Here is a 16,053-nt window from a genome sequence, read left to right on the forward strand (position 1 = left end):
AGGAGCGGAGCTCCGTAATTGGCATTCGGCATAAAAACTCATCCTGCGGAGTCATTAGCAAGTAGCATTGTGTTTGGGCGCCGGATAAGGATGCGGAGTAGAGTGAATGGAAATGGGAATGGGAATGAGAATATGGGTGTGGGCATGGGATTGATATTAGGGCTTAACGGCCTACGGGTTTCCCAGCCCGTGATGATGGGTAAGGAGTGGGCTGGGTAAACGATTAACAGCGGAACGAGCAGCTCATTGATGATTATCGATTCAAAGTTGAGAGCCGTTATGGCAAGTAGCAAAATGAAAGGATGTGTGTGTGGAAAACAAAAGCGAAAAAACGGGAGGGATAATTCCTTACAGAAGCAGGAAAATTGTGTTTAGTCTGAACAATTTTTAAAGAAGCAAATATTTCAAATCATTTTCTTTGCCTAATTGCAATTTTTTTATAATATTCAGATAAAATGCTAGCTTAATAAATCATTTAACAATTTAATGAACAAAGTTCGGTATTTTTAAAATTTAAACAAATTTTCCGAAATTTTGATTACTGAATATTGTAAAGGTATATAATTGGTTCAAAACTTACTTGAACAAACTAAAGTCCAGCGAGGTCAGCTTTCCAGCACAAAGGGGAAAGCAAGCTGAAGGGATTCCCCTGGCACGACAACAGGGCGTATGATCGATATTATTGGCCAGACAACTGAATGTGATATTCGACCATGGAGCACACACCATAAAATCGGGCAGATTGGCCTGATCGGTCTTCTGCGGATCGCACATCTTGTCCAGACACATTCGGTGGGTCATACCATTGTCCTCGCAACATTGCCTCGTATCTGGAATTTGAGGCATCGCCTGTTTGTCCGTGGTTCCCGCTTGGGATTCCGCCGCCGAGGCACTTGTATGGGTGAAGAATCTCAACCTCTCGCTGGGCAGACTCGAACCGAATTCATTGGTGGCCGTCACAATTACAGCGTACATGGTCAGCGGAATGAGATTATTTAAAACCAACTGGGTTTGATTCGCGGGCACCATTTGAAGGCTAATAGATTCCGGGGAATCGGCGGCCGTCCGATGAACTATTTCGCCACTCAACTCATCCTCGTCGAAGCTGTGCAGAGTGGTCAGATTGATGGTGTAGCCGGAAACCCGATCCGCCAGCTTGTCCGGCGCCGTCCAGCCCACACTCACACTCGTCTCGCTAACATTCTCGATGGTCACAAATGTCGGGGAACTGGGTATCAGCTGCACACCCTTCAAGATGCACTGCAGCCCACTGAGAGTGTGGTGGACGCAGGAAACGCGGGTCTTCAGCTTGTCCGTGAATGGAGTGTACTCGCCGCGGCACATGTCCTGGCAGAGATCCGGAATCTGCTTGTCCACGCAGCAGGGCACATGGTTGCGGCCATCGGCCATGCAGCGAACAATGCCGGGGAAGTCCCGCTCGCAGGCCTCCGGATCGATGCCCGTCGTTCCGTCGAGGATGTTGTGCACATTGCAGAAGCCCATGCACTGCGTGGACACATTGGCCCGCTCGCAGCACTCGGTGAAGTCGTGCGTCACCAGCGGCGGCACTTGGCTGGGCCGCCAAAAGCTCCGATTGTCCTGCGCGTCCAGCGGCGGCGGCAGCAGGAACACGTCACTCGACTCCGCGGTCGAGGGATCCGTCGCATTTCCCGGCCCACCCGTCGACGCATGCAGCTCTTTCACTGTTTGAAAAAAGGAGGGACATTTAAATTGTAATACCCGCATAAGCCGATGTAGCACCAAATTTAAGGCAGGTATTTCAATAAAAATTTCATGAAAATGTGAAAAAAAAATAAATTCACAAGCATTTAGAGATATACCAATTCAAAATCGGATTTCAATTAAAGAACTTATGGGCTTTCAGTTCGAAGATTAAGAAATTTCTCGAAAAAGCAACTTTTCAGATTTTTGAAAGGTAATTTTTTTCGTCGCTAGAGTTTATACTTAGCCAAATGTATAGTTTATTTCATATTAAATATTTTTAAATTTAATATTAACCTATTTCTTAAATTGAAATGTTTTCTTTGGGCAACTATTTTTGTGTGTCACTCACCTGTCAGTATGTGAATGCTGCGCAGCACGGGATCCGAGTTGAGTTCACACACATACGCCCCCGAATCGCTGGGCTTGAGACCCTTAATCAAAAGCACCCACACTTCTCCCCCGTCTCCAGGTTCTTTCCCTTGGGATCTAATTAGAAACCACAAGATTGGTTAAGTGTTTTTAAGAGCTTAAGAGGCGTGCAAGACTCACTTTCATCGTGCAGGATTCGCACGCGATGATCCTTGGTTACCCGCACCGTTCCGGCGGTCAGGATCTCGTCACCCTTCTTCCATATTACTGTGTTGTTCGAGGAATTATCTGAGACTACGCAGGTTAACAAAGCATCTTTGCCTTCCAAAATTATTGAAGGTCCGCCGGTTCCTAAAAGAAATCAATTTAATTTTATAAAATAACTTATATTATTTATATTAGAATTATTATATACTTACCAATTGGCACACCAGACTTAACATTAGTTATTAGCACACATATCGTTATTACATGAACCAGCAAAAGCCTGAGCATTATTCCTTGTAGGATAACCTGCAAAACGGAAGTGAAACAGAACGGTTAACTAAAATTACCGGATCACCTGTAATGCTAAAATAAAACAAAAACTGTTTGTCGAACTTTAAAGCCCGGAACCATGGAAAGGCGAATATTTTTCAATCATTTCCAACGGCGGAAAGGAAACATTTTGATATTGCAATAAATGGCCAGGTCAGGCGAAACGCCAGTGGCAACTATCGAGTCGTGGAAATTGGAGAGGGCGTGGGCGAGGGGGAAAAGGGAGGGGGCGTGGCTGATGGCTGACCTGGGAAATGCAGCCAATTGGGAACAGTTGGACGAGAGGAAGGAAGCAAGCACAAACAGCTGAAAGTAGCGTCACTTTTGCCTTGGACCCCGTGTTGACGTCAACGTGGCCCGAACATTTGATGTTTGAAAAATAACATTCACAACTCCCCTCACGACGCTGAAAACTCCCCTCGCTTTTCACTTTTCCCGCCACTTTTCCCTTCCGCAGGCTGGATGCCTGGTTTGGTTACCTGTTCGCTTATAGCCAACGTTTTTGGATTTTTGTTTAAAAATTCGAACGAGTTTTTTTGCTTCTCCCTTCTTTTTCTGCGTTGATAAAATGTTTAACATTGCAGTGGTAGTTACACGTAGAAAAAATGAGGGTAATATATTTAAAACCACCATAACGTGTGTTTTTCACTTATATGTTTTTCGATTAGGATATATTTTTTAAAAATGAACTTATGCCAATACTGGCCAACCAATGTATATTTCTTTAACTATTTTTATAGCTATATCTAAAATCCTATTATTACTTTCGTTTTTTTTTTAAGTAAAGGAATATACTCTTTGAATATTGTTTTCTTGCAGTGTAGAGGGAGGTTTAGATTTGTTGAAATTGGTTCCTGCATTCTGTGAAAGGTGCTCGAGCTGATTGTACCGGAATGTTTGCTGTGTGTGTGAGTGTGTGTTTCTGTTTGTGCCTGTGTTTGCACTTGCAGCTGTGTGAGTGCTCCGTACGTGAGCGCGTAACTGAGAATTTGCTGGCAGTTTTAGCGACCGTTCGACGGGTAATGGCAACAACAAATTGCGTACACTGCAGCATAAGAAGTGCGTGCGGCTGGTGCTCTTGTATTCAATTACGAGAACGGTTAATCGATTCACCTAATCGCCGTGGGTGTGGCGGGAAAGGGGGCGGAGTTATGGGGTTAGGGGGTCACCAGTTCGCTGGGTCGTCATCAATGACGTTTATCGTTGACCCACTCCCCACGTTTTTCTCGGCCCCCAATGCGCTGACAAACCGCTTAGCTAGCTGGCATTTGTTTGGCCATCAGCGACAGTGAAAAGTACCCTCCTCTTCCGCCCACCGTTTTTCCAACCCCCTTTTTCCCGGTTGGGTGGCACTTGTGGGGTATCCAAAGGGGTTTGAAGGGGGAAGGCGGGGACGACTGGTATGTGAAAACAAGCTGCACAAGGTAGTGGGCTTGTAGGAGGTTGTGCCTTTGTGCGCATCAAGCGCATTTCAAATTGAATTTACAAAGTGCGAACGCGATGCCCGAGCACGCACTTGCGACCCATGAAGCGAAGATTGAGTTACCTGTTCAGGTGCAAGTGCAGGTGGCGGAGCAGGAGCTCACCTTTTGTCTAGATGGCGATGGCAGTGCCATTCATAAATTCCAACAGAGCGTCAACTGGAGTCTCCTTGCGAGCGAGCTCGCGAGGAGTTGCTCAATTGCAAAAGTGACAAATTTGATTAAATTATAGCGCTATTGCAAAACGATTTATCTTTCGCTGCACTCTGGTGTCGCTTGCCACCCACTCAATTAATTGTTTTTGCTCTTGGCTCTTGGCTTTTGCTCTTTGCCGTTGCCATTTTTGCGCACTCATCCAGGCACGCACATCCTCCAGAACACATACACACACGTACGCATATGCTGAGATACACAGGGAGAATATTCTAATATTCATTATTTTAAGTAATACAAATGAAAAGAAGATCTAAACTAACCAATAAATTAAATTGAATTATAAACAGGATATTCCATAAAGCATTCATGCAGTCAGAGCTTTAATATATTATAACATGATACAAATTGTATCTCAGTTTTTAATATAATTTGTTAAAATGTGATGCATTTTAAATAGTAAATTAATTTACAGCGAATGTAATTCAATTTCTGTGATTTTTTGCCTTAGTGTACGCAAGTGTTTGTGTGTCCTCGACGATTTTGCCATCTATTTGTCTTCATCTGGGCCACAACTACCAAAGCTCCTCGCTTCCCATCTCATCTCGTGTCGTCTTGGTTCGCTGTCAACGTTCTGCTCGTTGACGTTGTAAGTAAATTGTATAACGTGGCGTATGAGTAATATGATATGCATGCTTCGATTCCAAGCGTTACGCTGTATTCTGCTCCTCGTGCTCCGTGCTGGGTGGCTTCGTTCCGCTCAGCTCGTTGAAGATGATGTGGTAATCAGTTTTGATTTTATTAGCACAACAGCGAAGGAGCTGCCACAGACAGTTAGCTGGGGATGCCACCCCCAAAAATGAGCGGTAAGCGTCTTGAATCTTTTTTTACGATGCTTTTCCATCCAACATATATATACATACTATATGTGTTGGTGCTCCAACTTCTTGGCATGTCAAGTGGCACACATCAATCCAATCTTTCGCCCCGCATCTCCATCCCTGGTTTATGATGTAAGATGCGCAACCCTAACGGTGGGGTCATAATTGTTAATGAAATTACGTATGCGTTTTTGACTGGAGCGGTTAAATTGGTTCGCTTAGTTGCGCTTGGCTTAATTAAATTTTCTTGGAAGACAATGTGGGGAGAAACCAAAAACCGGACTTAAGTTAAAAACTTAACTCCCCAACGGAATGTGCCAACTGCTAATTAATTAAATTTTACGCCATTTTAGCATAATTGCGATTCAAAGGTGAAGGATAAAGAGAGATTGTCAACTGCTTTTCGGTTATTTTTCTTGAAAGTAAGAAAAACCCAGCATAAAATGTGTATTGTATATCGAAAAATTTTATAACACTACTGACCACGTTTATTATTAATTGACTTGCCCACAATTTAAATTGGCTATAAAAACTTTCTTATCTAAATAACAGTTTTTGGGTTTGTCCATTTTTTCCCGTGAGAAAATTTCCCTTGAAACTCCATAAAATATTTATCAAGTGCATAAATTAGCGTATCTCCTCCTTTTGTTTTTTCGAAACTCTTGTTTTTATTACTCGATATTTTTGGCCGGTCCGCGTCACTAATTAAGGAACTGAGCACACACATTAATGATAAAGCTCAGGCCAACTCTCAAGGTAAATGAGCCCCGAACAACAACAAAAACAAAAAATAAGATGAACAACAAGAGACAAAAAAGCGGAAAATAGTCCCCAAGAAGGCGTCATAAAAGGACCCGGGAAGCACATTAAGTAAATTAAACAAAAAAAACAACCGAAAACAAAAAAAGGAGAGTGGTGGAATAAATGAAAAAAGGCAAGGGACATTTACACATTATTTTATAACATGGCCAAGACAGACAAATGACAGCCGAGACAAGGTGGGCAGTTCAAAAGGGGGGCGGGGCTCGGCAATTGCCACACCAGATCTACTTCATGATAAATAAAATACACCGCAAAACATTTTAAAAGCCAACCGACAACACTTTCCACTTTGCTGCTAATTTAAAGTTAACACCAAAAAGTCGCAGCCACTAGAAAATGGTGAAAGACCCAAGAACTGGGGCGAAGATGCGGGGAAATGTGGGGTTTGGTGGCGGAAAACTGAACGAGGGTTTCCCACAGCTGACGCTCCAACTGTCTTTTCGTGCTGGCCAACTTTCTCTGTCTCTGTGTCTGTGTGTATGTGTGTGTGTGAGTGTGCGAGTTCGGCTTTTGGCCAGGACTACTTTATGGGCTTCGTTGTTGTGCTTTTCTTGTTTTTCCTTTTTTGGTTTTGGGTTTTTTTTCCGGATTTTTTTTCCTCTGCTGGGTAAGGTAATTTTTCTTAATTACCGCAAAATGTTTACCTTGTTGCTTGTGCTTTGGCTTTGGTGTATATTTTTCGGGAAGCCCCAGATAAGGTCCGCATCCCTCAAAACAACCCATAGATTGTAAGCCACAGTGGAAAAGGTGTAAAATATTTTTCGACAGCTCCTACAACACTTTACATTGTTATGGTTTGGTGTTTTTAAGCAGCTTTTGTTCGTTTCTTGTTTTCACACGCCCCGGAGTACGGGGCAAAAAAGTAAAAGTGTTGCATACTTACCAGAGGCGACAAGCTCTTACAAACACACACAGACACCCACACACACACACAAAAAGTGGGATACAAAAAGTGGGAGGGGCGGTGGGCAAGGTGAATGTTGGCCACAAGGTAAGCCAGTGAGACCTAGAGAACACACACAAACCTTTTTTTTTTTTTTTTTTTTGCAAATTGAAACTAATGTTCATAGCTGTGCATATTTCTGTTCTTACTCTTGGACAGAAAACTTGAACTTGAGTGCAAAAAACAAACAGAAGAAGAACATTGTCAACCTTTTTCCATTCATTTGCTGAAGGCGAAGGGAAGGTAAAGTGTGTTTAGGCCTTTTGTTTGGCTTTTCCTGCTTCCCTCTTTGCGGCGGCGGGGCAGCTGAGTGAGAAATATGATAATCAAACAGAAAAATTACTCATACGCCGGTTGGGCGCAGAAGTTGTACAAAACTTTTAGGCAGGGCGATAAGGCGACAAAAGCCCAACTAAAAACCAACAAGGTAAAACTTTTATTTGTTTTTGTTTAGGGTCCAGCTAGGGCGGAAATGGAAATGTTTCTGCCTTGTAGCAACAACAGCACACCTTGATTAAAGAGTTAATACCCTGATTTGAGGGGCTCAGGAATTTCACCAAAAATGCACAAGAATTTGTTAAATTATTCAGCAACCCTCAGTCGAAGTTTGTAATTAAAATTAATACGCAGAACAGCAGAAAAAACCAACAAATGCCGGGAACGACCACGGAAATCGGCTTGTGGCATTAAGCCGGATAAAAAAAAGAAGAGTTGGCGGAGGCAAAAAAGGAAATTTGTTTTAGCATTAAAACAAAATCAACACACCTCAATGTAAAAATCTCCCCAAAGAGGCATAAAAAAGGATGGGGCATCGGTCCTGGGATGCACAGATGCCTAAAAGAATCGGGTTTGGGCGAGGCGAATAAGCAAAACATGTTACAACAAAGGACCAAAACATAATGAACAATAACAATGAGAACCGCAAAATGCCAAAGTGTGGTTTATAATATTTGCTCGACAAAATGATGCTCAGTGTCACATTGCTGTTTGTTTAGTTGTTTGCTTAAAATGTTTAAAAAATGTGTAGGTTAAAAAAAATTATGGCATATTGAACTGCATTTAAATAGAAATACTTTTAAAACTAACTCATGCAATTTAAATAATTAAGTTATTAGTTTATTAAATTAAAGACTAGTTTTCCTTTAAATTTAATTTGTTTTACCTGAAATTATTCTTTTTAGATTTTATTAATTTTCAAAATTTTTTTATACAATTCAGATTTTTCCCCTTTTGTTAATAATTTTTCTCAACTCTCCGCATACCCAACTTGTCGTTGAATACCCATCGATAAGATTGGGGAAAAAAAGAGCAGAAATAAATGCTTGAGCATAACAATAACAGAAGCGGCACATTAAACAAATATTCCGCCACAAAACAAAAGACCGAGCGATGATAAAAAATAATTCTACCAAAGCAGTAGGGAAGGGGTGAACGCAAGATTTACTTTAAAATATATTTACATATGCAAATGCCAAGAGGAAAGACAGTTGCTGGTGGAAATGGAGGAAAGGGGAGGGGGTTGTGTCTAAGCAAGCATGTGAGTATTTGTAAATCTGACATAATTGCATGCGCATGTGTGTGTGTGTGTGCATGAGTTTGTTTTTCGGATTGTTTATTTTGTTTGCACATTTCGCTGGGCAAAGGAGCAAAAACTTTTTATGCATTTTTCATACACATAATTCGCTTCAAGCGCAAATGCACAATAATAATAATAATAATAATAACAACAACAACAAGCAAACAAAGATGGCACAAACAGCCATAACAATCACAACGAAATGCACAGCAGCATCGGGAACTGAGCAGTGACAACAATGCCTCAACAATGCCAGAGAACAGAGCCCGAAAACCCGACTATATCCAACTGTATTCAACCAGATCCAACCGAAGAACTGCCAACTACAGTTCTACGGCGACAGCAACAACATTGATTTTACATTTCCGCCGCTTTGCCTGCTAACTTCCGCCGCTGCCGCCATTTCCACTGGCACTATTCCTCTGCACATTACACTTGGCATCACAGCATTTTTGTTTTGTCCCCACACATGCAGACACACATGCATATGTGTATACACACACACAAAAGATGCACAACAAACCGACATTGGTATGGGTGTTTTCGGGTTGTGATTGCAGGCAACAGAACAAATGTGCGACAGATGCACTTCAATGGCAGCCATGGTTGTGCGACTAAAGACGTCCTCATATGCCAAGCAAACCGAGAATTTATGCAAGATGGTCACATGTACAAGGAGTTTTCCTTCAGAATAAATACATAACTATATTGTTCGGATTATGGTAAATTATCTCGGCGAAGCAGAAAGCCAACTCATCGAACACGTTTTAAAGAAAGCCATTGAAGAGAAGTTTATCAAGTAAAAACGAGTTTGTGATTTTCAAAGTTAATTATTAAAACATTTAATATTGCTTGATAATATAATTAATTTATGTAAAAAAATCCGATAGAGCTTTGCAACTTTAAATTACTGATATTGTAAAGTCTCTTTCATTTTTGTGCAAGCTGGAATTCTATTAAAAATGTTTATCAAATAAGTAGATTTAATTGGGATTAAAAAAACATTTGTTTTCTTTTTATTAGTAAAACTACCTAACAGTTTTTCTTTGCTATTTTTATACATTTTCTAAAAAAAAGGTTGAATATCATAAAAAAAATTATTTAAATCTGTTGATGAAATTCCTTTGCTAATTGTTACTCTTTTTATAAAAAATAATTAAAATACATGATCTTTGTGTACTATATCATATTAATTAAATTCCATTTTCCTATTTATCGTTTCAGCAAGCAAATTCTTTACAAATAATTAAATAAAAAAGAATTTGTCTTCCTGGAAATCCCACAATTAATAACGCAGAAAGGATTCTGCTCTTTTTGAGGTATTTTCAAACGATTTCCTCATGCTGAGAGCAGGTCAAATGTATTCATTTCCATATGCGCTGATGGCAACGATGCGGCCACTTCAGACTTCCAACATGTTGCTGCCAGAGAGTTGAAAAGCGGCAAAATAACTCGAAGCGGCTTCCAAAGAGCATGGCAGAGTTGCAGTTGCAGTTGCACTTGCCTTTGCCTTTACCTTTAGCTTTGGCTTTGGCTTTGGCTTTGGCTTTGGCACTTGTTTCTAGTAGTTGGCAACAAATAAAACAGAGTATAACTCCATGGCAAACGAGCCACAAACATATGTGGGCGACGGGTGTTTGGGTTAACTAAAGTGCTTACCCGGCCAACAGCTACAAGTTGGCTAAGTCGGTAAGCTCGAAAAATGCCAACAAGCGTCGCTCCGAGGAACTGGGGAGCTCCTGCAGTTGACGAACGCTGACGAACTTGCTCAGACATCCTCGCAGGACCTTGGTTGCAGTTACATGGCTGCCTGCGTGTGTATGTGTGTGGCTTGAAATTAGATTTACTAGTTTCCCGACAAACCCCAAAAGCCAGCACCCCGGCCACCCCGTCTGCAAAGTACGAAAAACTTCATCTAAGCCAAAGGAACTTTTTACCAAAAAAAATACAAAAAAAAAAAAATTATAAAAAAAGAGACGAAGTAAAACAAATGCTTGGGGCACTTTAGAGCCCGTATACCCCGTTGTACTATTAAATTTACCCATGGGATTGTTGACTTTTTGGCTTTTCCGAGGCAGTTTTCAACACTTTTGTTGTCCTCCGCACCAAATTGGATGCACAAGCACAGCCACTGTGGATATCAATAAAAACAAAAAATATTGCTCCTTTTTCCCATCATATCTGTGTTTGCGAACGACTTAATCACTTGGAAATATCAGAGACCAGCTGAGTATGTGGGTGGCTGTTACTAAAGTGTTACAAGTTTATGGTCATCAGCTGAACAAGAGGGAGTCGGGGGAAAAAAAGTTGCAAGAAGCGAAAACTTTTATTACGGACATTTGTGACAGGACAGCAACTTCTAAGTGGTTCAATTGGACTGGTCAGCTCTGGTCGCAATGCGGTGTTAGTTTTCTTAAAACTTTTATGGCCTAATTTCGCCATTGAAAATCAACTGAGATATTAAGAATTTATACAGCAAAATGGATAAACTATTTTGTTGACCATGCTGGGAAAGTTTATGGCGATTATAAAAATGTGCAATCGTACAAAAAACAAAAATATTATATAAACGATCTGTATATAAAAGAAGCTTAATCGATATTTGTGGTTTGACATACTTTCTTCCATACTTCCTTTGTAAAAAGTCTCTCTAATAAACTAGTAGTTAGCTGACATGCTAGCATATGCAAAATCTAATTATGAGCCACCGCCAATTTTAACACGTGCCCATGAAACACAGAGGGCAAAGAAAAATGTGGAAACCTGATTTCAAAGAGCAATTACATTAATTTTACTCAAGAGCAACATGCACTCAGCGCTAAACTTCATTGCAACAAAATTTCCGCGCCAATGTGGAAAGAGTTTTGCGGCAGTAATGCCAAAGTGGCGACGGTGTATCCGAAACTGAAGCCGAGGATGAGGACGGCGATGTAGATGTAGATAAAAGTGAGGCCTGGCGGCGGTAAGGCCATCGAGGAAAGTCAACCGCGACCAAAGTGCCAAGTTCGTGTGTCCCGGCGTTGGTTGCTGTGTATGTGTGTGTGTGTGTATCTGTGTGAGCGCCACGAGGTGCTAATGAGCTGCAGTTTGCAGTCACTGAAGATGTTAGCAGGCAGCCATTTTGCTGTTACCAACTTTGGCCCTTTCCCGTGCTGACAGCACTTAAAAGCTTTGTGCCACACACACGTACACTTAACCAAAAAAATTACCCTACATTTAAGCTCACTCTATAATGTAAATATGCCAAAAAAATAAAATTGTTTAATTATTTTAATTTAAAATTTATTACATAGATCATAGAGTTTTATTAAAGTAGATATAACGGCTGTATATTAAAGTTTATGGTTGAGTACAATCCACAAAACATTAGTAAAATTCTACATCCTAAAAAATTGTTTTGTGTAACAAAAATAAATTATTAAAATTAGTATAATCGTTACTCTTATCTATAGTTGAATAAGTCATACTTTTGATCACTTTTTACTTTAGTTAGTTATAGTTTTAGTTTTTTTTCATGTATTTGCTTGTGCCTCCTCTTTTTCCCCCACATTTTGTTTGGTGACGTGTGTTTATGTTGCTGATATTTTTGACATTTTCGTTTGGCGTTCTCGTTATTGTTACTGCACTTTATACAAGAGCTGTTGTCGCTGTTTTTTGTTTCCTTTCCTTGCATTATTTTCCTTTTTGTTTTTAATTAAAATTTCACATGTCAACGATTTTTCGAAGGTGACTGTGTGCGTAGGTGGATTGCCAACGACGCCGCTGCCAAATGAATGAGTTTCTCATTTCCTCAGCCAACGAGCATCCGCTCAATTTTTTTTCCTTCATTTTCCGCCCCACACTTGTGGCTTTCAGGGTATATAGAACTTGGGCAGGGAACAAATATATATATATATATACATATATGCTTCAACTGTGGAAAGCCTTTCAGGAATAACTTAAACCACGTTTTTAAATCACTTAAATTTGCAACTAATAAAAAATTTCACAATTATTTTATTAATTTGTAATGTAAAAAATATAAAAGGAAAGGCCGAGTATACCATAAATGTTTTTTAGCCTTTATAAAATTAAAATTTATTCAATTATACTCAATCACATTCAATAAACATAATTTATAAAACTAATAAATGTATTATAGAAAAAGCGTACAATGAAATGAACATTGTTCCTGTTCGCAAAACTTCACAGGGAAGAGAAAACTTCCGTGGTTGCAGCATTGGAATATGCAAAAACCTCAGTTGCCTCATTGTTCTAATTGGCTAAATGTCTAATTAAAATCATTCGCAAGGCTGTAGCTCAGTCACGTTGCAATTAATTTAGAAAGATGGTCCCCATACACGAGTGAACATAGTGGGTGTGATAGAGTCGAAACTTTCCATAGATTTTATTATTTTTTGCGATGAGCTGTCGTCGTTTTCACGACGACGGGGAGGCTGTCAACTGCATTTTGCGCTGGCAACTGTGAAATAACGCGCTTCGCTCCATCTACTTGCCCCAGTCATCCCATTTTGCCGGGATTTTTTAGCCTTCCTGTTGCCAATCTATCAAGTCCAAGCATCCGCCGACACGTCATCTATCGATGATTTCGCTAACTGTGAAACTATAGCAGGCACCCTGTCATCGCATCAGCACCACCCACCATCCAACAGCCACCACCCACTGCCAATGGGAGACCCACATTCATATACACCACCCACTCGATTCCGTGTTGTGTTCACAGGTTTTTGTTCCGCTGACATGATGCGCGTCAATTAAAATACGGAAAATGGAAAAGTTTTCCACGTTTTGGCATTGATTTCCCCGATAGCAGCGGGAAATTCGTTGATCGACTTTTATGCGCTTTGACGCTGCCGATGTCTCAGACAGTCGGGATTATTCTTTTATCCCCCTTTCAATGCTATTATAAATCACAGGATAAAGTTGACATCTCTTTGGATTCGACGCTGGCCTTCAGCTAGTTTAACTTAACAAAGTTATTCATGCGTTTTTTATGTATGAGCAAGCCTTATTCATATTTGATATGTTCCATTTGCCCAGGCAATTAAAAGGCCCAAAGCAACATTTAATTTATTGTCAATCCAATGGCGAGCTTCACTTTGCTCACTTCGCCGTCGGTTGGTGTTGCCTTGTTTTCATAATTATATATATTCGATTCATGCGCTTTAATAATGTAATCCCTGCAGCTGTTTGCATTATCCCCGTTGCTGACACAAAACAATTGTTTAATAAACAAACAACAAACAGAGCGGTGAAAAAAGTATTTTAACGAAAATAAAAAAGAAGGAACTCATTGCAATCCTTATTCAAATTAATTAAAATCACTTTAATAGCTTATGGTAAAATGCTGGCGCTGAAAAACGCACTAAAAGGTCGAATGCACATTGCTCTTGAAACAACAAATTAATATCTTTTTACGATATCACACAACAGATTTTCAATTATGGTTTTTTGCCTGGAAAAATCATAATATATTTGTTACATTCAGCCCTGACCCCCATAGACCATAGGCCTATTCTTGGGCTATTAATTAAATTTGTAAAATGCAAATCAAAGTCCATTGTCCGACCGTCTGCACGATTAATCAAAAACCCATTAACGATTTTCGAGTTACTGGCTCTGTAGCTGGTCCACCCTGAACTTGGCTCGTACTGATTAAATGCAATTAATTTTGTGTCAGCAACAATTGTGCCTATAATTTAACAGGCGAGGGCAGAAATGGACATTAAACAAAATGAGGCATCTTGCCTGAAATCAGTTGCAAAAGGCCATTTCAGAAAATTAACAAATAAATACATGAGTGAGCGAAACAAAAACAGCGAAAATACAAACGCTGGACAACAGAATGAAAAATGTAAATACAAGTTGTTGGGCATTAAGTTTGTTTAAGCTATAAAAAATGTTTTTAATTAAAACAAAAGGGAGAAGGCGACGTCTGCATGCGCTTGGGAACAATTTTCATACAGTTGACAGACTTTATGATGACGGCAAATAAAGTTTTTGGCATTAATTAATAATAGCAACTTGTGAAAGTTTAGCAATTAAAAGTGCAGTTAAGTACGAGGGAAGATATTCAGTAAACAATTTATTAAATAAAAAACAGCAAAATAGTATCAAATTGAAAAATATATTTACAAAATAAAATGAATTATTTAGTTAAACTAATCAACTTACAACATTACCTCAAAAATTAAACAGATAGAAAAGTATAGTATTTATTATGAACTAATATTATGTGCGTAGTATTCTTTTTGTTCTTAGCCTATCTATCAGTATAAGTACCCCTGCCATTGACAACCGTATCGAAAAATATTAAACCGAATCTATAGCCCCCATAAAGTATATTCAAAAGGCAGCCTATCGAAATTGTTGATTCAAAAACACTTCAACTCCGCAAATAATTAATCATGATACGTCAGTTGGCCAGTTGGCAAGTTGGAAAAGCAGGAAGCAGACACTCCACTCCGCTTCTGGCCAAACTGAAACAAACTGAACTGAACTGAACTGAAATCCCACTCCGATGGCCCGGAGCCATCTTCAGTCAGTTGTCAGCGTTGTCAGACTCGTTGGACGGCAAAGCCAATAGCATTTGGTTTTAACACGTTTTACTGTTTCTGTTTGCCAAAACATTTCGTTGCTCGTCGATTTTTAATGAGAAAAGGGTTTTATTTCGTTTTTTTTTTTTCTCCTCTTCTTTTTTTGGTTGGGCTTAATCACAAAACCGGAGGGACAGGCCATCAGTCAAAGTGGCAAACTAATGGTTTATTTATACAGACAGGATTGAGGGATTAAATTAGATTTTAATTCCAAAAGAAAATGTTACGAAATGCTGAATGCGGTCGGGCTATTCATTCCTGGTGAAGGGACATTTTAAAAGGATAAACCACTTTGCAGACTCCACTACATTAAGCAAAGATCATAATCGCCTTGAAGAACTTTTGGACAAAACTGTAAGCTGTAAACTGAAACCTAAAAACGGAAAACAATGCAGCAAAACTGTTGCTTACCAAGAGTGCGGGTGGAAAATGGGAAAAGGGATAAAGGATTTGACTGCTTAGTGCATGCAAATGCGCGAAAATTTTCTGAAAACGAGCTCTCACCCACTTAGGTGCTGAGGTGCAATCTGTTTACTCAATAATTTTCGAACGAAATGAATGTACATTTTGCACAGAAATTCCCACAACGCCAAGTGCATTTCGCTGGACTCGCTGACGTTGCGCATACGCAGCGTTGTATGCAAACTATCCAACTGGGAGATGGATGGATGGAGGCATGGTGCCAAGGAGCCAGAGTCAAAGAAAAGTTCCCTCGCCGTCGCCGCCACCGCGGAGCAACAAAAAAGTTGATTTATAAACAAACTTTTGCGGCACAAAGTTGTGTTTTCGGACCGTCAACAAATGGAAAAGAAAAACATGCTCACCAAATGGCCAACCAAAAGTTAAAAGTACGCCAAGCCATTCGACCAGATGCCGTCTTTTGGCGCGTGCTATCCTCAATAGTGGAGTGTTTCTGTGTGTTTGCGTTTGCTCCCACTGAAAATGTGCAAATCCAAACACACAATAGATT

At 40.0% G+C, this 16,053-nt stretch overlaps 1 protein-coding gene across 1 annotated transcript in view; it reads right to left on the reverse strand.

Annotated features, from left to right (window-relative positions):
- The window catches only part of LOC108087484 (Ig-like and fibronectin type-III domain-containing protein 2), a 73,092-nt gene that overhangs the window by 15,962 nt on the left and 41,077 nt on the right, over positions 1-16,053 (reverse strand). Inside the window, 5 exon segments of the mRNA XM_017184861.2 lie at positions 581-1,703; positions 2,075-2,188; positions 2,191-2,211; positions 2,275-2,445; positions 2,514-2,607. Of these exon segments, the coding sequence (XP_017040350.2) occupies positions 581-1,703; positions 2,075-2,188; positions 2,191-2,211; positions 2,275-2,445; positions 2,514-2,589 (1,505 nt within the window). The 5' untranslated portion in view covers positions 2,590-2,607.

This window comes from Drosophila ficusphila, unplaced genomic scaffold (genome assembly GCF_018152265.1).
Source record: "Drosophila ficusphila isolate 14025-0441.05 unplaced genomic scaffold, ASM1815226v1 contig_286, whole genome shotgun sequence".
Lineage (NCBI taxonomy): Eukaryota > Metazoa > Arthropoda > Insecta > Diptera > Drosophilidae > Drosophila > Drosophila ficusphila.